This window comes from Mus musculus, chromosome 11 (assembly GCF_000001635.26).
Source record: "Mus musculus strain C57BL/6J chromosome 11, GRCm38.p6 C57BL/6J".
NCBI classification, from domain to species: Eukaryota; Metazoa; Chordata; class Mammalia; order Rodentia; family Muridae; genus Mus; species Mus musculus.
The window spans coordinates 121,647,936-121,673,648 of record NC_000077.6 but is presented as its reverse complement, the minus strand read 5'-3'; the positions used below and the strand labels follow the sequence as shown (position 1 = coordinate 121,673,648).

At 44.3% G+C, this 25,713-nt stretch overlaps 1 protein-coding gene and 1 pseudogene across 10 annotated transcripts in view; one reads left to right on the top strand and one right to left on the bottom strand.

Annotated features, from left to right (window-relative positions):
- The first annotated feature begins 488 nt into the window (after positions 1 to 488).
- The window catches only part of B3gntl1 (UDP-GlcNAc:betaGal beta-1,3-N-acetylglucosaminyltransferase-like 1), a 56,964-nt gene continuing 31,739 nt past the window's right edge, over positions 489 to 25,713 (top strand). Inside the window, exons 1-4 of one of the 10 annotated variants that reach the window (XM_006532753.4) lie at positions 489 to 668; positions 2,476 to 2,592; positions 2,680 to 2,779; positions 21,976 to 22,040. In XM_006532753.4, the coding sequence (XP_006532816.1) occupies positions 2,527 to 2,592; positions 2,680 to 2,779; positions 21,976 to 22,040 (231 nt within the window). In that variant the 5' untranslated portion in view covers positions 489 to 668; positions 2,476 to 2,526. Of the gene's footprint in view, positions 825 to 2,475; positions 2,593 to 2,679; positions 2,780 to 20,567; positions 21,458 to 21,975; positions 22,041 to 22,612; positions 23,246 to 25,713 lie in introns of those variants that run through there. The other 9 variants (XM_030245752.1, XM_006532755.4, NM_178664.5 and 6 more) reach the window with 9 other exon arrangements.
- Positions 9,064 to 9,870, bottom strand: Gm18479 (predicted gene, 18479; annotated as a pseudogene).

Below are 25,713 nucleotides of genomic sequence, written 5' to 3'. Positions count from 1 at the left end.
AAAGTTACATAGGCCCAACCTGCGGTGGGATTTTTAAGTAACCACCTACTTGCACAGGGTGGCGTCCCCCCACAAGTTCCCCCCGTTCTTAAGTTTTTTTATAACGTTAGTTTGGCTGCGGACTTCAGTTTGCGATTATTTCCGTCAGGTGGGGCAGGAGGACTTCCGCAGGCCAAGAAGCCACAGAGGCAAGTGAGAAGGACGAAGGCGCAAAGCCAGGGGCGCCCACGGACTCCGGAAGCCCAACCCTTTGCTCGGCCAGGCCCCGCCCACACACTCAGCTCTGGCCACCCCGGAACCCCTCGCCCGAGCTGCTCCCGCCGAGAACGGCGGCTCGCCCCTCCCGCTCCACCATCCAGAGAACACCGACGGGCCGCCTCCCTGAGCATTCTGCTCGAAGGACCGCCTTCCCTTACTGACTGACGTGTCTCTACACCAATAGAACGTGGCTGTTCCCCTAACAGCCCTCCCATACCCGTAAGTCCCTAGCGAGCCACGTGGCTCTGCACCAATCGGAAGCGGTCCAGTCTGTGCATCGCCTCCTGGAGCTTGCTGTGCATGCGTTGGCCTCCTAGGCAGGACTGCGATTGCAGGAAAAGGGCAGTGGAGCCGCGCGATGGAGGTCTCCGAGAACGCCACAACGCGCGGCTCGCTGGCCCTAGTGGTAGGTATGGCCGGGTGAGACGCGGTCCCGCCCTCTTGTGCCTTCTTCTGTTGCTGTTTCTCCCTCCACGGTAGTCATCTTGTCTCCGGCTCGCAGCCGCTGTACGCTGCCACGGGTTCGGGAACCTCAGCTTGGAGGGTTCCCACCATTCCGTTTCGAGGTAGACATGTGTCCGAGCTCATACCGTACACTAACCTGCACACCTACTAGCGCCCCTCCCGCCATATCCCTGCTCGCCAGCATGCCACACCTATCTTAATACCTAGCAGGTGGGTTAGATGTCTCAGGCCAGGGTGCATTAAGTGTGGTTCACAGGCATTGCGCCAAGTGATTGTATTTTTCATGCCAGTCTTATTGAAATTGGAAACCGGTAAATCAAGGCCTTTGTCAGAAATTTATATCTTTTTTTTTAAAGTTGTGAGGTCTGTAGCTCTGGCTGGCCTGCAGCACATACAGCTGAGGATAACCTTGAAACCCTCCAGCGTCCGAGCCACACTTACTGATAACAAATATGAGTCATAACACCCCTTTTCAGTTAAAATCTTGTAGGTCTTGAGAAAATTAAGAAAGTTCTTTCCTTTACAAAGTAAGTCCAGAGGACTGGGGTGTAACTCTGACATGCATGTGAAACACCCTGGGTTCAATCCCCAATAGCTCAAATAAATAACAAATAAAAAGCCTTTAAGCAACATGTTTTCAGAATAAACACAAACAGGATAGAATGCCACTTTGGGATCATCAGCTCCTCAAAGAGCGCTTCATTTGTAAAGGACGGTGTCTTCAACACTCCTTTATAAGATTCTTATAACCGTGTTCAGATTCAGTAATTTAAAGTACACTATACATAGATGGCCTCTACAGTGATTTATGTAGATATTGCCTATATTATATGTAGACCTTGTCTGTAGAGATTATATAGCCTTTGTGTTATATATAGCTTTGTAACATGTACATATATGTATGTATATGTTCACATCTACCTAGCCTATTGGTTTTCCTGCTCAGAAACATGTCCAGTTTTATTTTTTCACATTAATTCAGGGTGGGGGGGTGAGGCCAACTGTTAATTTCTTGGCTGTTCTTTACTACTTACTATATCATATAAAATTGAGGCAGTTCCTGGTTCCTTTGGTTATCAGGTTTCAGTGATTTTATTCCATACTACTTTAGGAACTTTGGCTTTGTGAGATTCCCTGAGAAAAAGTGAGGGTGCCAGAATTCAAGTGTTGAATAAAGATTAAGGGCCTCTCCACGCCCTCCTGGTCCAGCTTGGCTCTTTGATGAGCTGTGATGACCCCTATAAAGGGGTCACTGTTGGAGTCTGGTTCTCATAGCAGGGGATGTTTAACCAGAATGCTGATGCTTTTGCCTAGTGATCAGAATCACGAATCTACCACTGACTGAGGGGTCATTTTGATGCTTTTAAGGTTTCCCCCCCTTTCAAAAGCATCTAGAAGGAAATGGGGACAGATAGACCAGTGGATAAAGGCACGTCCCACCAAGCTTGATAACCTGAATTCGGCCCTCATGGTCATGTGTACACATACAATAACGGATGAATAAATGGAACAATTTTTAAAAGCATCACGATCCTAAGGGGTACCTAAGACCTATTGAATATTATGGACCAAATGAATGCCAACTGCTTAGAGAGGAGAAACAGACATTTTTTTGGTTTGTTGGGCTTGCCCCATCCATCATGGTTCTAGACCTGAAGGCCAGGGCCTCATCTTGTGGGATAAACATTTCTGGATGCTGAAGAGAGGGCAGTTCTCCATGGCTGTTTGTTAACCCGTTTCTCTGAATTCTAGTCTATCATCCTCCCCGTGCACAACGCTGAGCAGTGGTTGGATGAGTGCTTGATGTCTGTTTTGCAGCAAGACTTTGAAGGTGCCATGGAGCTCTCTGTTTTTAACGATGCCAGCAAGGTATTTACGGGCCTGCTGTTGGGTGATTCAATACTTTACAGAACACATCTGAGGGAAGTGCCCTGACCTGCTGTGTCATACTTACAGGACAAGTCTAGGGCCATCATTGAAAAATGGAAGGTGAAACTGGAAGATTCTGGAATCTCTGTAGTCATCGGAGGCCATGACTCTCCTTCTCCCAGAGGAGGTAACATATTGAATTGTAATTATGGTTTCTTAGCAACCTATAAACTTAAATGATTTCGTATTGCTACAATCTGGAGAAAAGTATCCTGGTGGAAAATAGCATCCTGGTAATCTCCAGGGCTCGTGATTAGGTCTACTGTCTACTAAGAACTAAGTGGGTCTCCGTGTCTGTCTGTCTGTCTTCTCTCTCTCTCTTTCTCTCTTCACACACGCACACACACACACACACACACACACACACACACACACAGAGCAGGCTGACCTAGAACTCAGAGATCTGTCTGCCTCTGCCTATCACTGGCTCCCATTCAGTCGGTTTCTCCCTCTTTGGTAAGGATTTATTGCTGTCTCTGTTTGCATCCACCCCCAGTTTGTAGGTGGAGCCTAATCCATGTGTGAGTTTTAGGAGGTGTTGTCTTTGAGAGACGATAGGGTCATGGGGGTGGAGATTCATGAATGGAAATAGGATTAGTGCTTTATGGAAGAGGCTCCAAATAACCCTTTACCCTTCTCATGTGTGAGGATAAAGGGGAAATAACCTCAATGAATCAGGAAGCCCTCATCAGATCCCACTTCTGCTCATGCTTTGATCTTGGATATATGACTCTTAAGTGCATGGGTTACTCTGGTTCAAGGCAATCGCCAATGTAGTTCGTATCTATAATTCCTTAAGCACAGCTTTGTTAGTATCCATCTATTGTAACATGCCAATGCCTCGTTCCGTTTTAGAGAATAATGAAGTTGTACAGATAAACTATGTTTTGTTTATCCACTTCATCAGTTGATGGGCGTTTAGACTTTTCCACTTTCTGGAGATCTTTGTCAATGGTGTCAATACAAATACTTGTGTACAAGTTTTTGTTTGAACACTGAGTTTTCAACTATTTTGGATACGTGAACATTGTGTTTCAAATTTATGGAGCATATACCATATAATTTTATGTTTTCCAACTTGAAGACCCGCCAAACTGTTAATCTTCGTATAGTATTAATTTACACTTTCCACTGGGTTCCATTTACTCATATCCTGGCTGTCACTTGTTATTTTCTCTTGTAATTACTCCTTTAGCCATTCTAGTGAGTGTGAGGTATTTGATTGTGGGTTTTTTTGCATTTCCAAATGGCTAATGATGTTGAACTTTGTGTTTACGTTCTGGCTATGTGTGTCTTTGGATCAACTCTCTGTCCATTGTTTTCCTTGAGTAGTTTATTTCTTTTCATTGCTGAGCTATAGAAGCAGTGTGTCTGTGTGGCATACCAGAGCACTATTAGATGTATAATTTGCATACACTGTCTTATATTCTTTGGATTCTCTTGTTAGCCTCTTGTGTTAGTTACCTTTGGTGCACAAAAGTTTACAGTTGATGAAATCCAGTTTAGTTTTTTGTCAATGGCATGTCTTTTGGTGTCAGTATCTCAAACAACCATTGCTACATCAAAGTAGAAAAGAAATTACTCCTTTTTTTACTTCAGGGATTTTTATTCTTTTATTGCTTATATTTAGTCTTCAGTCCATTGTGAGTTAATTCTTATAAATGAGAGAACTGTTAATTTTTATAAATGTTTAGCCCCCTGACTAAAACATCTTTTTTGAAGAATTTGTAGGTGTTATCTACACCTACAGATCCTGGTAATCTCCAGGTCTGCTGTCTATTGAGAACCAAGTGGGCCTCGGTGTCTGTCTGTCTGTCTGTCTGTCTCTCTCTCTCACACACACACACACACACACAGAGCAGACTGACTTAGAACTCACGGAGATCTATCTGCCTTGTTTCAACACCATTCAGTATTCTTTCTTTTTTAATGTTTATGGGTGTATGTCTATGTACCATATGAGTGTGCTTGGTGCCCACGGAGGCCAACGGGGTGTCAGCTTCTCAGAGATGAGTTACAGGCACTTGTCAGCTGCCACCTAGGTGCTGCGAATTGAACTGTGGACCTCTGGAAGAGCACTTGATGCTCTTAACCACAGAGCCATCTCTCGAATCATCAACAGCTCTTTTGCACTTATTCCCTCCTCCCACACCCCCTTGGTTTTTCAATATGGAGTTTCTCTGTGTAGCCCTGGCTGTCCTAGAACTCACTCTATAGATCAGGCTGGCCTCAAACTCAGAGATCCACCTGCCTCCCAAGTGCTGGGATTAGAGATGTGTGCCATCATGCCAGTCATCAACAGCTTCCTTAAAGAGACGTTTTTATCCAGACAATCGTCCTTAGACTCTTGCCAGGCATCAGCTAACCGCAGAGGCGAGAGTTCACTTCTGGACTGTTCTCCATTGGTCTGTGTGGCCATCCTTATGCCCGTACCATGTTTTTGGCTGTTGAAGCTTTTTGTTTTATTTTCTGTTCATCTTTGTTACATATACAAGCAAACTCTCAACCGTTGATGTATGTTCTCAGCCAGATAAATTATTTTCTTAATTTCCTACTTGGACCGCTCATTTTCTCTTATTGTTGATACTATAGATCTTACAGCTTTGATTAGTTTATTTGTACAAATAGGTTTTTTTTTTTTTAAGATAGTGTCATGTATAACAGAAATAGAAGTAGTTTTCTTTCTGATTGGGGCGTGTGTGTGTGTGTGTGTGTTTGTGTGTGTCCATCATCATTCTTTACCTTATTTCTTGAGACAAGGTCTCTGTACTGACTAGTTTTGTATGTCAGCTTGACATAAGCTGGAGTTATTACAGAGAAAGGAGCCTCCCCTGAGGAAATGCCTCTATGAGATCCAGCTGTAAGGCATTTTCTCAATTAGTGACCAAGGGTGGGAGGGTCCATTGTAGGTGTTGCCATCCCTGGGCTGTTGATTCTCAGTTCTATAATAAAGCAAGCTGAGCAAGCCAGGGGAAGCAAGCCAGTAAGCAACATCCCTCCATGGCCTCTGTATCAGCTCCTGCCTCCAAGTTCCCACCCTGTGTGAGTTCCTGTCCTGACATCCTTTGATGATGAACAGCAGTGTGGAAGTGTAAGCTGAATAAACCCTTTCCTCACCAACTTGCTTCTTGGTCATGATGTTTGTGCAGGAATACAAACCCTGACTAAAACAGTCTCTTACTAAACCTGGTGTTCGCTGATTGGGCAAGACTAGTTGACTAACGCACTTTCTGATTCCCCAGGGCTAAGATTATAGATACATAGCACCGTGCTCTGCTTTTTATGTGGGTAGCAGAATTACAAATGGTTTCTCATGGTTGTACGGAAGCACTTTGCTAACAGCTATTTCCCCATCTCTTTTTAAAGACTTGTTTTTTAGACAACTTTTCATTGTGTAGGTCAGGCTGGCTTAGAACTTAACAAACCTCAGCCTCCCAATTTCTGGGATTATAGGTGTGAGCTGCCACATGTGGCTTTTATTAATGATTTTTGCATGTGTGTTCATAAGGGATGTTGGTTTTGGTCTCCAGTTTTTACTCTGTTTTTGGTGGCTTTGATGTCAGGAGTTCTGGTCTCTAGGATAGCTTAGGGAGGGGGATGTATTCTAAGTTTTGGAAGCATTTAAGAAGGACTAGTGTTAATTCTTAGTTGGTATAATTCACAGGTGAAGCCATTGGATCCTGGGCTTCTTTCTTCCCTTTGTTCCTGAGTCCTTACTTTTTTGGTTTGTATGTCAGAAGTTTCTCGGCTTTACTCAGGTTTCTGACACCCTTAGCCCTTTGAGCCCTTGGCAAGGCTAGTAGTGATACAATTCAGTGGTTTGAGTCTTCCCTTTTTTCTCATCTAGCTATATTGGTTACTTTGTTACTCCATTTACTCAGAGGCTCTCTGGTCATAATTTTTGTCTTTTTGATCCATGGATCCTTTTATCAGTATAATGATGTTGGATTTTATTTGTTTACTCGTTTCTTAAAATCATTTAGGAATAAAGTTGGTTTTATCTGGTATTTGCACAGCCACCCAGATTTCTTTGTGATTAGTGTACCTCGGATATTTTTTACACACAGTCTTTCAGCTCACTGTGTGCCTTTGGATCTCTTATAACATTTAAAGGAGTCATTTCTTAGTTTATTATTATTTTGTTTTCAGACAGTGTCTTACTGTGTAACTCAGGCTGGCCTTGACCTTGGGATTCTTTTGCCTCAGTTTCTCCAAAATCTGAGATTGCAGATGTAAGCTGTCTAGATGAGTAATTCTTTTTATTTAAGTTTTATTGCATTATGATGAGAAAAGATACATAATTTCAATTTATCTGAATTTGTTAATGTTTAAAAACCTATTTTGAAGGCCGGGCGTGGTGGCGCACACCTTTAATCCCAGCACTCGGGAGGCAGAGGCAGGCAGATTTCTGAGTTTGAGGCCAGCCTGGTCTACAGAGTGAGTTCCAGGACAGCCAGGGCTATACAGAGAAACCCTGTCTCGAAAAACCAAAAAAAAAAAAAAAACAAAACAACAACAACAACAACAACAACAAAAAACCAACCTATTTTGAGTAAATAGACTCACATACTCACATCACATTTTTCTTTCCCTTTTGTACTCCAACTCCTCCCAGAGACCTCCTCCCTTTAATAGCTGCCATACCTATTGTCTTTAATCATATTCTTTAAAATTTATAAAATATCCTAACAATAAAAATGAGTATTATAAAAGTTGTTTGATACAAAACAATCAATTGAACAGTCTTATGTAGATGCTTGTCTACAGCAATACTGAAAATACATACGTTTTTCTCCATAAAAAATTTAAATAACTCTAAATATATTAACTGTATATTTTAAAATAATATATCACTATTGTTTTTTTAATGAATATAATTTAATGAACAACAGTTTTAAAAATTGTTCTGCCTTAGCCAGGCAGTGGTGGCACATTCCTTTAATCCCAGAACTTGGGAGGCAAAGGCAGGCAGATCTCTGTGAGTTTGAGGCCAGCATGGGAACAGAGCAAGTTCCAGGACAGCCAGGGCTACACAGAGAAATCCTGTCTGAAAAAACCTAAATAAGTAAACAAGTAAATTAATTGTTCTGCCACTATTTACCTTTTAATTGGAGAATTTAATCCATTTAAATATAACTGTACCTCACCGATAAGGAGGACATTTGCTATCAACTGCTCTGATTTCTCAGTGTCCTCTCTCTCTTTTGCTTACTTGTTCCTTGGTATTATGTTTGATTCCCTTATTCCCTTTCTATGTGTTTGTAATTAGTTAATACAGGGATTATAATAGTCACTCACCATTGGTCTAAGTTGAATTAATAGCGTTTTAGCTTCAGTTCCTCACACCTCTCAACTCCTTACTTGATGTTACAAAAATTACATCTTTGTTGTGTGTCCATAGAGGTACGTTTATAAATTGTGCCTGTTGATATAGATTATGTTGTCCTATGTGTTATCTTTTAAGACATGTAGCAAATACATACAGATGAAAACATGACAGTGCAGTCTTTTTTATATTTGCCTGCTCCCTAGCTTTATCTGTTCCCATTCTTTGGCTTCAAGTCCCTGTTTACCCAGGATTCCCCTCTGTCCCTGTGGGCAATCCACAAACGTCTTCAGTATTTGTTTATTTGGGATTTCTTGATTCCTTTATTTTTGAAGGATAATTTTATAACAATTTTAAGTTCATTTTATTTATGTGTGCGGACATTGAGCCTGCATGTATGTTTGGGTATCTTGTGCATGCCTAGTACCATCAAAGGCCACAAAAAGACACCAGAGTCCTCAGACTTGGAGTTACTGACAGTTGTCAGCCACTTTATGGGTGCTGGGAATTGAACTCAGTACCTTTCAAGAATAGCCAGTACTCTGAATGGCTGAGCCATCTATCTTTTGATCCCCAACAGCTATAGTTTCTATAGGTTATAATATTAATAATATGTTGTTTACATATTGTCATATGCCATTGCCCATGTTTGAGTGAGGTGGGGGAATGATTTATTTATTTATTATACATAAGTACACTGTAGCTGTCTTCAAACAGCGCCAAAAGAGGGCGTCAGATCCCATTACAGGTGGTTGTGAGCCACCAGTGATTGCTGGGATTTGAACTCAGGGCCTTTGGAAGAGCAGTCAGTGCTCTTACCTGCTGAGCCATCTCGCCAGCCCTGGGGAAGAGTTTTGAGAGCCAGTGTGCCTGCCATGGCACTGGTGTGAAGGTCAGAGGACAGCTTTTAGGAGTTGGTTCTCACCTGCACTGCAATGAGGCCGGCTCACAAGCTTCTGGGTGATTCTCCTTTCACTGCCTCCCATTTGGCCATAGGAGTGCTGGGTTTATAGATACACACCATTGCATCTAGCTTTCTTTATTTTAGAAAACTGGTTGAGTTGGTTGCTGTGGGTTATTGTTCAGAGACCAAATCCTTCCTCTTCATTGGACTCCTCCCTCTCTTCCTTGGCAGTAGGCTTGGCTAGGCCTCCAGCAACAGCAAGAAGTTGATGGCAGAAGCCACAGGGATAGCAGCCACAAATGCAGCTGGGTCAGTCAAGAATTGACCTTTTCAGAAGGAGGGAAGGTCTACTCAGTCTCCACAGACAAAGCCAGGACCTGCTTGTACTCATTGCATAGCACTGAGGCAAACATCACATAAAAACCTTCCCATAGAAGCAACAATACTGTTCCTAATGTGATATCAATCACTCGGTTGTACACGCTGCCACTGTTTGATCAACCTGCTGTTTGATCAACCCAACTGCATATCACTTAGCGTTTCAGTCGTGTCCCCCAGAGATTTCAGTGTTAAGGCCTAAAGCCTGGAGGAAGGAGGTTTTCGTGGGCCTAAGACCAGTGTCCTGGGACCACAATAACTCTACAGGGGCAGTGGTGCCAGTGCAGGTGGCAGCTTGCATCTTATTGGCCAGTAGCGTGTCTTCCATTTCATTGAGGTCTTTTTTTCTTATTTAACACAAAGCCCAATTTTCTCCAACAATGAAGCGACTGTTTCTCAAGAGCTGACTTGTTTTCCAGATGCCCTTGGGATGTCTTTGGGCATTGCACTGTTCTTGGCCAAGAGCACCACAGACTTCCCTGGGAATAACATGCATGTCTGTTGGAGCCCCCATTTTCTGCCCCACAATGAAGCATTTTGGATGATTACCTAAATATTAGGCTATCTTAAGGAAGTAGTTGGAGTTCCAGGTTGCTCAGCCTTTCCTGGGTTTTATAGCAGTGCATCGGAGGTTGCCATGAACGGTTAAGAGATTATGTCACTCTAGTGAGTATACCTAGCCAGGTTCTTCATTTGGCTTCTTACATGGGTTCTGAGGGGCACAAACCTACATGTGAGTCACCTCCCTCCCTACTTGGCACCTTACACAGTTGCTATCTAAGTCAGTTAGTAGAAGAAAGGAGAAAAGCTATGTGTTCACATTACCTTTTATACTTACCTGTTCAGCCCTTACTGGTGCTGTGGCTTTTGAGTGGATTGAGAGTTTGCCAATTTTTTCAGCCTTAAGAACTTTAGGATTTTTCTAAGACTGATTTGCTATCAACAGATTTTCTCAACTTTAGTTTATCTGGGAACGCCTTCATTTCTCTTTCACTTTTTAGAATGAGAATCTTGGGTGACAGTCTTCTTTCTGTGACGCGTGCCTCTGGTTTCTGACAACAAGCCAGCTGTTAGCAACATTGAGGCTTCCTTCTGTCTTAGTTAGCTTTCACTGTCAACTTGACACTGCCTAGCGTCACCTCAAAGGGATTCTCAATTGAAGAATTCCCCAGATCAGTTTGATCTAAAGGATTTGTCTGTGAGGGATCTCCTTGGTTGGTAATTGCTGGAGGAGGGCTCAGCTCACTGTGAATGGTCCTATTCCCTGGGCAAGTGGTCCTGCGCTGTAGAAGGAAACTAGCTGAACATAAACCAGGGAGTGAGCCAGCAGGTAGTGCCCCTCGAAGGTTTAAGCTTTAGGTGCCTGCTTGATTTCTGCACTGACTTCCATAGTGATGGACTGTGACCTGGAAGTATAACTCAAATAAAGCCTTTTCTCCTCTAAAATGCTTTTGGTCAGAGTGTTTTATCACAGTAACAGAAAAGTAGAGCAGTCCTGTGAGGGATTTTCTTAATCAGGTTATTTGAAGTGCTATCCTACATGTAGGTAGTGTCTTCAGGTGCCTGTGTCTTTAATGCTCACTGGCAGGTTCACCTAGCTGTTGCTATTGAAGCTGCTGCTGCCATCCTTGTCTAATATCAAAACCCAGAGATTCTCAGAGATTCTAGTGTGGACTGAAGACTCACTCTCTAGGAATCCTCCAGGCCTTTATCACTGGATTGGACTACTGAGGTACCCAGCCTCATGGACTGCAGGGTTCACAGCCTCTCCAGTGTGAGACAGTGTTGTACTGAAGTACTGACTCAGCCAAACTGTTGCCACTGTCAGTTGTACAGACCCTGCTCACAATCGATCATCACGGCTGAGCCTGTTGCCTGCCTACCTTCCCTCATAGGAGGAGAGGTTGGGAAGGGTCATCCAGCTACCCTTCCCGACAACTTGTATGCAGTTTTGTCCTGAGTACATGGTATCTTGGGAGAAGGTTAGAGGATATAGTATGGGAAGTCCAGGGGAAGAGCGTCCATCTGTGCAGCCCCAGGGAAACTGTCATCCCTGCAGACCTTCCAAAATGGCCGAATCCTGCCCATAACCCCTCACCCACGTCTCTGTAAGTAAATTTAATGAACTCATCATTTCCCCAGGTGTGTGAAATCATACCTCAGCTTGTTGTTGAGACCTTAGAAGGAGCAGATGTTGTTTATGTCTTCCAAGGAAGGAATTTTAGCAATGGTTAGTCATGGATAGACTACCCAGACATATTGTTTAAGTCAGCCCAGTAAATGCGTTTTTAGGATGTAGTCACTCTATCTGTTCTGCTTTTCCCTGGAACTCTGACTGGTATGCCCTGTAAGAGACAAGTCATTCCCTTCTTGTAAGTTATGGAGAGTTCTATCTTTTGACATATTCATATCTTTTGGCATTTTTTTTTAAATGTTGTGATCCCTTGGTTTTCCTAGTTGGAGTTTGTTTGGCTTTTGAAAGTTGATTATTGTTGGCTTGAGTATATCTGGGGAGTTTTCAGGAGTTGTGTCTTCCGTTAATTTTTCTGCTTATTTCTTTCCGCCACTTGCAGCTTACACCACGTAGACGTGGTGTGCTCAGTAGTGTTCTGAATTCTCTGCTTTTTTCCCTTCTTTTTCTCCCTTCTTAAGAAACAAAATCTTTAGGCATCTATTCTCAAGTTTTCAAATTTTTCCAGTGTCAATGTAATCTTGAGTCTGCTACTAAAAATCTTATTTCTGTTTCTATACTTGGCAGCTTTAGGAATTTTATTTGGTTCTTTATTCTCACGCCTGTAATTTTGTGAATGCTGTGTAGAAAAATATGACACTGTTGCAGGTTTATCTGTAATCATGACTTTCCTCGCATTTAATGTATTTGTAGAGATTGCTCTGACTCTCAGTTTTAAACCTGATGTCTGACCATCCTTACCGGAAGTTTCTGCTCTCTGCCCTTTGCCCTGAGTGTAGCGAGCTTTCCTGTTTCTTTTCATGCCTTCTGTTTTCTGCTGGATAAGGACAGTACAGACAGCAGGTGTCTGGTCTGGTTGCTGCTGACACTGTTTGGTCATGCTCCTCAGGGGCAAGTTACCTGGGGTGGCAGTAGTCATGGCTGCACTGTGGGTTACCTAGGGTGGCAATAGTCTTGGTTGGACTGTGGGTTACCTGGGGTGGCAGTAGTCTTGGCTGGACTGTGGGTTACCTGGGGTGGCAGTAGTCTTGGCTGGACTGTGGGTTACCTGGGGTGGCAGTAGTCTTGTCAGGACTATGGGTTACCTGGGGTGGCAGTAGTCTTGTCAGGACTGTGGGTTACCTAGGGAGGCAATAGTCTTGTCGGGACTGTGGGTTACCTAGGGTGGTAATAGTCTTAGCTGGACTGTGGGTTACCTGGGGTGGCAGTAGTCTTGGCAGGACTGTGGGTTACCTAGGGAGGCAATAGTCTTGTCGGGACTGTGGGTTACCTAGGGTGGCAATAGTCTTGGCTAGACTGTGGGTTACCTGGGGTGGCAATAGTCTTGGCTGCACTGTGGGTTACCTGGGGTGGCAGTAGTCTTGGCAGGACTATGGGTTACCTGGGGTGGCAGTAGTCTTGGCAGGACTGTGGGTTACCTGGGGGGGGGCAGTAGTCTTGGCAGGACTGTGGGTTATCTGGGGTGGCAATAGTCTTGGCTGGACTGTGGGTTACCTGGGGTGGCAGTAATCTTGTCGGGACTGTGGGTTACCTAGGGTGGCAATAGTCTTGGCTGGACTGTGGGTTACCTGGGGTGGCAATAGTCTTGGCTGGACTGTGGGTTACCTGGGGTGGCAGTAGTCTTGGCAGGACTGTGGGTTACCTGGGGTGGCAGTAGTCTTGACAGGACTGTGGGTTACCTGGGGTGGCAGTAGTCTTGGCTGGTTTGTGGATGTCTTTCTCTTTCCATGCCTTCAGCTCCAGTAACTGCTGTGATTGCTCTGGCTGGTGGTGGTTGTGGTTGTTGTTGTTGTTGTTTTGTTTGTGTCTTGTTTTTTGTTTTCAGTGACATGGTGGGGCATAAATTGCTGCAGAAACTAATGGAATAAATTTTAGGTCCCTTTGAAGAAACAGTTCCTGAGGTCAATGTTTTCAGTGGCAAATCTGTTAGGCCCCTGACCCCATCACCTCTGCAGGTTTGTTGTTGTTGTTGTTGTTGTTAGGGTACCTAGGGTCTAAGTACGAGTATCACCATGTTGTTACATGTGAGCTGTACCTTTATGGACTGTGCTCTGCTAATTCTAAATTTCCTTGGCCATTGTGGTGGTTTGAATAGGAATGGCCCCATAGGCTCATTTATTGGAATGCTTGGTCATTAGGGAGTGGCGCTCCTTGAGAGGGATCAGGAGGTGTGGACTTGTTGGAGGAAGTGTGTCACTAGGGGTGGGCTTTGGGGTTTCAAAAGCTTAAGCCAGGCCCAGTGCCCCTCTCTTCCTGCTGCCTTTGTATCCTGACAGATCTCAGCTACCATGTCTGCCTATGTGCTGACATGTTTCTTACAATACTGATAATGGCTTAAACCTCTGGAACTGTAAGCAAGCCCCATTTAAGTGCTTCCTTGTCTAGGAGTTGTTGTAGTCATGGTGTCTCTTCACAGCAATAAGACACTGACCAAGATAGCTGTATACTCCACTCAGTCATAGGCCTGTGCTGCAGATGAAATAATAGAAGCTTCTGTCTGCCCAAACTTGTTAAAGGAGCTGAGGGCTGTGGCTAGCTAGACAGTGATCCTGGTGTCTCCCCATGGGATGCCGGCCCTATGAGCTGAGGTGAGGACGTGAGTTTAGTTTGGCTTTATTCAGATTTTGACCTTGCCCTGGTTTCCCCCTCTTGTAGTAAGGGACTGAGTTTTAAAAGAGACTGGGTATTTTAAAGACTAGGATTTTAAGAATTTGGCATGTTTATACTGTATTGTTGATATTAACATGTGATCTTGGGGAAGAAAGCAAGGATTATGGCATAATAGTGATGTGTTGGTATGTCAGCTTGGTAAGAGGTCAGGGTGGTAATCTTCTGTATCTGGGAAGGAGAAGCAACCTCACTTCACTGCTGCCTGTGGCTTCTGCTTTGCAGAGCTGGGAGGGAAAGGGGGGAGCCAAGTCTGGTCTACACTGTAGACATCCACTGTACTCACTGAGTCTGGGGAGATTTTCTTGGATAATTGTATCTTTGTTCGCTGTATACTTTGGACTAGTCGTTTCTAGAGACCATAAATGGTGTTTTGTAAGTACTTCTCAGCAGCTTTTCTAAGGAGCAGAACACTTCATGCTGTCATGTGAAGCACAACTTTAGGTCGTAGAGCACCCCTTGTCTCCTTTGTGACTCTGACTCCTTGCTCTGCTGTTTTAGTGGTCAGCCTAGGACTTAGAGTGTGTGCCTTTAACTTACTGGCCACCTCCCTTTGAGTGCAGACACCAGAGTCAGGACCTAGAGCATGCTGGGCACTGCTGCTACTGCTACCCAACACTGCCACACTTTACCTTGCGTGGTTATGAATCCTCAGGGTGCTGTCTAATTTAGTTTACGGATTTATGAAAGGAACATGAAGAAAGAGAAGACATTTCTCCTCGTGCATCTTTTTCCAGGGTCACCCTTTGCTTTCTGTAGGTAGAGATTTCCATCTTTCTATTGTCCTTCTGCCAGAAGGACTTCTAGAAACATTTCTTGTAGTGATTGTCTCCTGGCAGTGGATCCTTTCAGATTTTACGTCTTTTTCTGGCAGTGTGAATGTTGGCAGATGGCTCTGGGATTTCCCTTTTCCTTTGTTGACTCCAGTTCTTCCCCTGAGGGTGGTGTCCACACATTCATCTTGAAGCACTTCCCTCTCCATCTTCCCCTCCCTTCCTTCTCACCTCTCTCTCCTCCTTTCCCCCATTTCCTTCTTCCTTCTCCTTCCATGCAGTTCATTTCCCTTTTTCAGACACTCATGGAAATGAGAAGGAATGGCCCCTCCTGTTTTATATAGACGGGAAGTTAGTTCCCAGGAAGTGTTGTCAGGCTCTCTGACAGCAGGTTCTCTGCTGCCATCTAGTTACCCAGTTTACCCAGTTCAGGATCCTGGGGTGGGATTAACCAGCTTTATTGTTTATTTCCTCCTCTACCTTTAGTTAGATTTTCACACATTATTTTGGACTTTCTATGTAGATGGTTTAATCCTGATTAGATATTTTACTTTTATTTACTTTTGTATTTTTGCTTGGCATGAGGTGAGAAGTCTAGAAGGATAATGTATAGAGAGAATCTTTTATATGCTGTATGGAAGCATCACCTATCAATAAAAAAGCCTATGGCCAGTGAGCTGAGGCAGGACTAGACATCTCACAGGGGAAGAGAGAGGAATTCTGGGAAGGAGTCAGGGATTTGCCTTAAACTCTGGAGGAGACAGTCACATAAACCTGAGGAGAGGTGACCAACCATGTGGGACACTTAGAATAGAACAAATGGGTTATTGATACATGAGATCATTGGGGAACAGAGGCAAGACTATTCGCCTAAGCATTTATTAGTAAATATTAAATCTTAGAGTCATTATTTCTGGGTACAAGAAGATGGGTAGAAAAAGCGTGCAGTTACAATGATGTGACGTGACATTCATGATGGCAGAGTCCTAAATGCCCCTGACTTGGTAGAAAGAAGCAAGTGACCACTTGGTAGCTAGTTAGAGTCTGGAAGGTGAGAGAGCCTTGCTACACCTTCACGTGTCTGACCATACTGCTGCCCCTCCCAGTGATGAAGGCCCAAACAACAACAACAACAAAACAAGAAACAAAAAAACTTTTTACAAATAAATGTCTGAAAGCCTGTTCTTTCTTCTGGAGTTTTTGTTTCTATAATGTAGTTACATTGTTGAAGCTGTTGAGGGTCTGTTCTTCTAGTTCTTTTGCTACTTGCTTTGTGAGTAAGTGGATTCCAGCAGGTAGACCATAGAAGAAATGTAAGCATGAGACCCAAAGCATAGCGTATTAGGTGCTGATGCAGGGGAACAGCAGTATCCCGGAGCTGGACTTCGTGAGTGTTACAACCTCATAGACGCTTGAACCATCTCATCTCCATGGTAACATTCTGGTTTCTAGTCACATCATGTTTTCTCTTTATTTCCCATTGAAAATGTTTTTTTTTTCTTTCTTTATCTCTTCAGTTTTCTGGAGCTACTACTTAAAAATGATCTTTGTGTCTGGGATATAGATGGTAAAGTATTTAAGATGTCTACTTGTCTGCAGTGCCCTTAAAGTCCTACTTAGTTTGTACAAAGAATTCTAGAGGCAAAACATTTTTCTCATAATTGTACAGGGCCACCTCATTACCTTCTAGTGTATCATTATGATTCTTGCTATTTTAAAGGTATTTTCTTTGAAAGATATCTTAAAAGATAGTTAATACTTCCGTTTTGAAATTTTTGATGTTGAGTCAAGGTTTTTGTTTCTCTTTCCCTTTAAATGATTAAATGATTTGCCTCATAGTCTTTCTTCTCACTGTAATAAGTCAGGGACTTTAAGGTCTAGACTTGAAAAGAATGCTCCTCATACAGTACTTAAGATTAGAACAGGGGAGCCGGGCGTGGTGGCGCACACCTTTAATCCCAGCACTCGGGAGGCAGAGGCAGGTGAATTTCTGAGTTTGAGGCCAGCCTGGTCTACAGAGTGAGTTCCAGGACAGCCAGGGCTACAGAGAAATCCTGTCTTGAAAAAAAAAAAAAAAAGATTAGAACAGGGGGTGGTCTGGTCATTCTTAGTGACAGATGGGTCCTCTCTGGCTAGGACTTCTTTTTAATAAAAAGAAATTTAATTTTTTAATACTTGTTTAATTTCCAGTGTGCGTGGGTATGAGTGTGAGGTCACACGTGTGTAGGTCAGACGATAACCTGAGGGGTCGATTCTCTTTCTGCCGGGTGGGTTCTGGAATCACACTCAGAGCCTCACATTGGTGGCAGAGGTGCTCACACTTACTAAGCCATCTCAGCCAGCTGGGTAGAGCTGGTAAGTTGATTACTTGCTTCCAGGATTGGCTGTGTTTGAAGCCATCTGTGATACTTTAAAACCCCAGGCGCCTAAGCCCTGCCTAGGACAGAGTCTGTCTGTCTGCAACTCTGTTTCAGCACTGGAAGTGGTGGAAGCATCCCAGGGGTTCTGAGGTGAATTTAGGGTTGAAAGCCACTGCCCTGACGTTTTAGGAGTAGCATACTGCCTTAGTCAGGTTTCCACTGCAGTGATAAACACCATTAACAAAAGCGTCCTGGGTAGGATAGGGTTTGTTTCACCTTACAGTATCTAGTCCCTCAATAAGGGAGTCAGGGCAGGAACTCAAAGCAGGAGTCTCCTAGAGGCAGACATAGAAGCAGAGACCGTTGAGAACCACTGCTTATCTGTTTGTAAGTCCTGGCTCATTTGGTTTGCCTTCTTATATACCCCAATACCAACTTCCTTACACCCCACAACCACCTGACAAGGCTTGGTGCCACCTCCAGTGGGCTGGGCTCTATCAGTCATCTGCCAAGAAAATGCCCCACAGGCCAACCTGATAGAGGCATTTTCTCAGTTGAGGTTCCCATTCCTCAGATCTAGCTTAAGTTGAGTGTCAAGCCAGCACAGAGACCCTGTTCCCATTTTTAACAGTGTCCAGACCGGGCAGTCTGTGTAGTTCCAGTGTATTTCAAGGGCAGCAGGCAGCAGGTAAGGGTTCCCTCTCGAGGACTCGTTGTGACAGCTGCTGCTGCTGCTAACTCCCTGAGCCTGGGCTCTTAACAGCTTCCTGTGAGATCTTGGGTAGAGTTGTGTGGGTGAGAGGTGGAGGAAGGAGGTGAGTGTATCTGGCGTGACTTGATGGCTCTCAGGAAGAGGAAGGGGAGGAAGAGGAAGAGGAGGAAGAGGCAAGCCTTGGTGTTACCAGACCTGCTGCTACACAGCCACCCTCCCTTCCTGCTGTTCATCTTTGCTGCTAATGTTGCATCTGGATGGCTGTTTTAAGGAGCATGGATGGTAGAGGACCTGTGCTCCTCAGGTCCCTTAGTGATCCTGCTCCGCCCCCTTTCTCCTCACTTCGTGATTCATCCATCCTGCCACCCCCTTGTTGCTTGTGATCCTTCCTTCCTGCCTGCCTTCCTTTCAGTCTTGTCTGTCATCATCCCCCAATATCCAGACACCAATCTAGGTAACATAGAATACTGGGTCTCAGTGTCTTAAGGACCTTGGACATAGTTTCTCTCTCTCTCTCTAGAAATTCATTTATTTTATGTATATGAGTACACTGATACTCTCTTCAGATATTACAGATGGTTGTTCCATGTGGTTGCTGGAATTGAACTCAGGACCTCTGGAAGAGCACTCGGTGCTCTTAACTGCTGAGCCATCTCTCCAGCCCTTGTCTGCTTTCTCAAAGTAGCTTATGCCTCACCCACTCCCAATCTGAAAGCCTGCTGTGCTGATGTTACACAGCCGTCTGTGGTCTCCTGCTAATGTTTCGTTTATCTTGTGTTTGTTGTTCTGGGTGAAGTACAGGGTAGATGTTGGAAGCTGAAGTCAGCACTGTTGGGCTGCTAAGACTCAGCTGAACCTGGTCTGTCAAGATCAACCCTAAGAAACGTTGCCTCGGGAGCGCTGTCTGAGGAAGCAGAAGAGTAGTCAAAACACAACTTAATAAAACATGGCTAAAGACATGGCTCTGTCAGTTAAGTGTTTGCCTACCAAGCGTGAAGACCCAAGTTTAATTCCCAGAATATGTGTCCAAAGGGCTGGGTGTGGTAGCATATTTGGAGAAAGGCCAAGCCCTTGGGATGGCTAGCCAGGCCTGCTTAGGGAGAACCAGGCTCATGAGAGACCCGTCTCAGAAAAGAAGACAGACAGCAGCGTCTGAGGAGTGAGACCCAGGAATAGCAACCTTCTCCCATCTTGTGCATCTGGAAAATGTTAATATCTTCTGGAAACGATTTCCCAGTTCCATTGTCTTTACGTTGAAATACAAAACTACATGGGTTCCTAAACAGTGTATGTTTCAATTCTGAAATGTGAATTTGAAACTAAATGTTCTTTGATATTTTTAGTTAAGAGGGATTTTGCAGCTTCTGTCATCGAATAAAAAAGGCGTTTTGCTAACCGATATTTATTGTCTCCACTTTAAAGACAGATTTCATCTTTTATAAAACCTGAATTGCTTGTCACTGAGTCATATCATGACTGAATGCATTCTGTCTGTGACAAGGACAGTATATAAAACTAAGGACCCCAGGTGGAGTGCCGGGAGATGACATCACCTCATTGTCCATGGGAAGTGAATGAGAATTCATGGCAATCAGGAGTAAGGCGCAGTGGAGTTTAGCTGGTTCTTTGGAAAGACGCGTTTTCCTGTAATATATTAAATAGGACATGTTACCTTCGTCATTAGATAACATAAATTCAAGCATTTTGTTTTTAGGAATGCTGGGTTATTTGTAGTGGGTTAAGACTCACTTTTTAAAACTAACCATATAACAACAGAAATAGATTTTGTCGTGTGGCTTTTTGCAAAGGCAGTGTGAACCACACAGCCTACTGCTCCTCTCCAGGAGTGAGGAATGTTAGTATCTCCATGGAGCTAGGTTTTTCCTGTTGGAACCATAGCAACCGACTACCCTCACAAAAGGACTGGCCTCCCCAAACATGGAGCCCCCGCACAAACATTGACTTTCTTCAAGGCAGTAATATTAGAGCAAATCCCTTGTCTTTGCCAAACACAAGATTCATTGTGAGAAACTTCCAGCATCCTCAGTGGGCTAGGACCCCCTTCATTACAGATTCGTGGATTCAGTCTCTCTCTTAAAATCTGACTTTCCATAAGCAACGTTTGTAACAGAATTCTGTTAATTTTAGCGTGCTTATGAAGAAGGACTTGTTGTTTTTGTTGGTGAGGTTCTGAGGAGGGGTTTATTCTCATGCTTGCCTTGCTCTGCAGGGATGGCCCTGGGGTTTCCTGGTGGTTGCAGATCTGTCTCAGGGTAGGAGGTATCACATTGTTGCAGATCTATCTCAGGGTAGGAGGTATCACATGACCTTTCTTGGTCATCTCCTCCTTTGCTTTTGTTTATGCTAATGGTTTTTCAAAATCTGGCCTTTGTTAACTGGTTTGGACTGGCCAAGTTCTAGAGATTAGTGCTGGAAATTAAACTGCTACTTCTTACGAACCTGGCAGGAGGATCAGGTTTGGGGTGGATCTTAGGAGCATGAGCAAATAGGGCAGCCTCGCATTGTCTTGTGTCTTGCTTTTCTGTTTTCAGTCATAGCATTGCTCCTCCTGCCCCCTGGTGTCTCTGTCTTCCCCAAGTGCGCCCCCCCCCCTCGTGATTGTGTGTGTGTGTGTGTGTGTGTGTGTGTGTGTGTGTGTGTATTCTCACATTTGGCTGGTTCCCTCAGGACTGACAACTTTCCTAAGCCGGTCTCAACTTCAAATACCAAAGAGATTTATTGTTTCAACTCTGTTCACATCCATTTTGCTTTGTGTGATTTTCTCAGTGGCATCAAGACTGTAACTCTCTGGTGATGTGATTCAGGTGTTGGTCGGCTCTCTTCCAGGAAGAATTCACCCTCCTTCAAGCCGCATTAGCGCCCTCTTCTGGTCTGAATGCCCTTGAATGGATCTGCCTTGGGCACCCCTGCTGAGCTTGTGTCACATTTTGCACAGTGCCCCAAATATCCAAGCCTCTGTAATTCTCCTGACCATAGGGCGAAGCTCAGCCCTCTTAGCCCAACAGTCGGCTCCTGTGGAGGAAGTCTGCACCCAGGGTTCTGCAGGCACTGTTGCTTTTACACAGTTCCCTTTGTAATCCTCTGGGGTGATTTTTGACTTTTAAGTTCTTCTGCTTTCTCAGTGCCACTCATTGCGTTGCCACTATGGGGGCATTGGTTTGTTTGTTTTGTTGGTTTATGTATTTATTTATTTTTTTACAACTTGCTAGTAGTATCTTTGAAGGAAATGATTTTGTAAAATACTTTAATATGTCCCCTGGGGATAAGGCATCCCAGTCCCTGAAGCCAAGGCCAGGCTGGATTCTTCATCCAGGACAACCACTTTCCCAGCCCTTTAGCCCAGAAGGACCTCTTTGCTTGAGTTCTGTGTCCCCTGCATGCAGTCTGCTTCTTTGGGTCTGATTCCTGTGCTCCATCCTACAGTAAGGGTCTGCTTCATCGCTGTGTGAAACCCTGGGCTGGTTCACTGTCAAGTAAGTCATTCCGTTTGTTTTCGTAGTTTTGTTTTTCCTTCAGTTTAGGCTGCCCCAGCTCTGGACTTTTGCGATGACTAATCATGACTAAAAGTTCTCTTGGGTCTGTGTTGAGCAATGAATGCTTGACCTGGGTTGGGTGTGCACACACCCAGATGTGGCAGACATTGTCAGTCACCTCGCACTGGTCAGCTAGCCTTCCATGAAGTATTCAGATTGAACATTTACTGACCAGTCATATACAAGTATGCTTTGTACTGCACCCACTTAAGCAGACTTTTGCACTCTCCTCTTTATTTTAATATAGTCCCAGATGCCTTATCCTAGGCGTTCTCTAATATCATCACTGAACATGGACGTTGCTTTCTATTTAACTCCCTTTTATTCCTTCAGCGTTGTCCCTGAGGTTTGGGTGGCCGTGTGGATTGACCTCGGCCTTCTTGGGGTGTTAAAGCACACTGAGCTTCATGCTGCCGAACGCTGAGTTCTAAAAGAATTGTCTTCTCTTTTTCTAACAGTTGGATATTCTAAAAACCAAGCCGTCGCACAGAGCACAGGGTCTTACCTTTGCTTTTTGGATTCAGTAAGTAGCTCTCTGTTTTGTTGATAGTGGCTTTGCATATATTTTCCAAACAATGATTGGGAATTTTAGTAGGGTTCTTAAAAATACGTTTTTAAATATGTTGGAATGAATCTCAAAAGTCAAGTTGAATAGGTTGTTGCTAGCATCTAATTAGCAATAAGTAACATCATATAAAGTGTAAAAGAGGACCACAGGGGATATATAAATAAGCAAAATGCTAGCAAATATGATGCTTCAGGGATTAAGAAATGGAAATGGACAGCTCCAGGTCATGACAGCTAGAGCAAACTTTGAAGCAGATTCATAGGCAAAGCTAAGGAGAGGATGGGTAGGTGACAGGTAGACTTAGACAGAAATTCAATCAACGTTATATCAAAATTTGAATTTGTGACCAAACAAATTAAATTAGCAAAATACTTCCACAAAGCAAGTTAAGTATTTTCTTACTGTTTTTTTTTTTTTTTTTTTTTTTTTTTTGCTTTGTTTTGCTTTTGAGATGGGGTTTTCTGTATAGCCCTGGCTGTTCTGATACTCTCTTTGTAGACCAGGCTGGCCTCGAACTCAAAGAGATCCACCTGCTCCTGCCCCCTGAGTGCTGGGATTAAAGGTGCTCAGCACCATGTTGACAGCGTGAGTGTGCCTTATGTGTGACTCAGCACCACACTGACAGCGTGAGTGTGCCTTATGCTGTGGCCTTGACTCCTAGTTGTCACCCCTTGGTGTCTCAGGGAAAGACTTGTATGCAGATTTGCCTCAGGTTGTTTATTATGACAGAAACGAGAAGCTGGTTACCGTGTGCTGGCTGAGTACTGGCGAAGAGCCCCGGCAGACCGTCAGAGAACGGTCACTTTTATGGGATGCTCAGGAGTAGGACACTTGGTTGTGACGGATGAACAGACTCTGTACAGACTGTGCTGTCCTTGAAAGTTCTCGTGGAATAAAGCAAAGCAAAGGGTCTGTCTTAGACAATACAGCTTTTATGTACCTGAATTACTTCATAGGTTGGGCTCCTGGCTTCTTAGAAACATGCACACCAGGGCTTATGGAAATGGTAGCCATTGGCCTATGCAGCTGTTACAATTTTGTTCATTTCCAGTTGCTGATTCCAGGTACACGGAGGTGGGAGAATGCATAGACCAGGAGATGAAGCCTCCCTCCCATGCTCGGGACAAGAGGAGAACTGACCCACAGCGTTGCCTTGGGAGGTCTGACATTTTCAAGTCAGAGTCCTGCATAATGTTGTATTTACTGAATTTCAATAGCACATTTGTCAGTAACTTACTGAGGACAGATGTGGCCAGCTGGATGTGGAAGTGTGTCTGTCACATACCGTGTGTGAGTTTTGCATTTGACCTATCCATTTTAGTGTGAGGTTATTTATCAAACAGCTTTGGTATTAGCCGTGTAGAACGCACTCAGCTCTAGGAAGCAGCTGAGGAAGGTCAGGCGTTGGCGCAGTGCAGGCTATCTGGCAGGATAGGCCGTCTGTGGGCGGCTGCTCTGCTCTGCTTAACCTAAGTTCTGGCTCCACCTTCAGGCGCTAGCTATTCCCCTAAGCTGGAAACAGAACAAGCTGCTCACGCAGAGATTGTGTATAGCTGGCTCTGGAAGATCATGAGATACATGGGAGTGGGAAGCAGGAATGGGACCAGAGGCTTGTATCTCTCGGGAGGGAACTACAACATTTCCTGTAAGACTGTCTATAGTTTAGGTGGGCTTACCTTGTTTTAAAGTGGAAGTTATAACAGTCAGACTGTGGTCTTAAAATGGGTCCCAGTAAGCAAATCTCCCTCCACTAAGACAAGGCCCTATCACTTTAAGCTTCCACTAATTCCTTGCCATACTGTAGTGGTTATTCCTTGTTGTCAACTTGACTATATTTGGAATGAACTACAATCCAGAATTGGAAGGCTCACCAGTGACCCTTATCTGGAGGCTTGGAGATCCTTATCTGGATCTTGGTTTGAAGATCTTGAGCCACAGTGGCTATGTATTCCAGAAGATTGAATCTCAGAGTTTAAGGAACACACCTTTAATCTGGGCTACACCTTTCATCTGGGATTAAAGGTGTGGTGGAACACACCTTTAATCTGGGCTACACCTTCTGCTGGAGACAATATAAGGACATTGGAAGAAGGGAGTCTAGCTCTTGCTCTTGCTCCTTCGCCTGCTTGCTGCGTGAGACTGAGTAACTGCTAGATCCTTGGACTTCCATTCACAGCTGTGACTGAACCATTGTTGGGAATTGGGCTGCCGACTGTAAGTCATCAATAAATTCCTTTACTATCTAGAGACTATCCATAGTTCTGTGACTCTAGAGAACCCTGTCTAATACACATACCCAACTGGGAACCTTTGACACATGGGCAGTAGGGAGATACTTTCATTTTAAGATAGAGTGCCCAGAAAATGTCAGAGGCGATTTGAGGGGCTGCTGCTAAAGATGAGGCTGATCACCAACAACCAGACCGAGAGGAGGCGTATACAGCTTTCAGCTCCAGCTGCCAGGGCTGGAAATTGAGCCAATAAATCCCACCTGCCTGGTGAAGACTCTGTAAGTCCCTATAAACAGAGGCGCTCAGAATGTGTCTGATGGAGACATGTGAAAGTCCCAGGGTGTATCCCACGGGAATAGAAAGCCCTCTACTGAGTCCCTTGGGCCTCACCGTATCTGCCTTATCTGGCTGTTCACCTGCGTTCCTTACTGTATCCCTTCCAGTCAGCTGAAAATAGTTTGTTTTTCCTTGAGTCCTGTGCACCTATCAGATTACTCGGAAACTCCCCATTGGTAGCCAAGTAATATGGCATCTGACTTGGGCATGTTCTTGAAGGGTATGAGCCCATAGCCAGGGATCCATGCTAGTCCAGATAGTATGAGGATTGCATTGGATGGGAAGTCCTAACAGAGGTCTTCAGAGACAGCAGAGCTAAAGACAGCTCCGTCATTCCCTTCAGGATTCTTAGGAGCAAACTGAGAGATGACGAGGGACCACAGTTGATGATGTAGCACACGAGTGACACCTCCAGTCTAACGTGACCTAGGGTTTATGTGCTCTTGCTATGTGGGAGTTTGAGGAATGTGCATGGTTTGAGAGGAAGGGAAGGTAATACAAAGGAGAGCTTCTGCCTTGGGAAATATTCACCGGCCCAGCACATTCTGCTTGGCCCACCGAATAACAGTGGATGGTCAGTGATTTGCTGTGCCATCCAGTGGCATGTGATAGTTGGCTGTGTGACAACTTACGCTGACATTCTGTGGCTTCCGTTTGTCACAAGAGTGACATCCTCAAGGATGGAGCCACAGGTGTTGGAGCTAAGCCAATAAGACCTTTGCAGAGGTGTCAGATAGACTCGACTTACTGTCTACAGCTCCATGGTCAGGGCTTGACAGCATTGATAATAAGGGGGAAACACACATACCAGAGTTTTGTGGGTTAAGAAGCCCTTTGGCGTATGAGAAGCATTGGACACTGCTTTTCAGAACAGGCTCAGGAAGTAACTGGGTTTGGACACTTACCCTTCATCATTCCATTCACAGGGGTTAGGCCTAAACAGGACCCTTCTCCCTAAGTTTCCACATCTCATCCAAAAACCAAACACAGGAAGACCTAGAACAAGGTGACTGTGTTCTCTGTGGCAGGCACATTTGCTATGGTCTTTAGCATTTTCATTT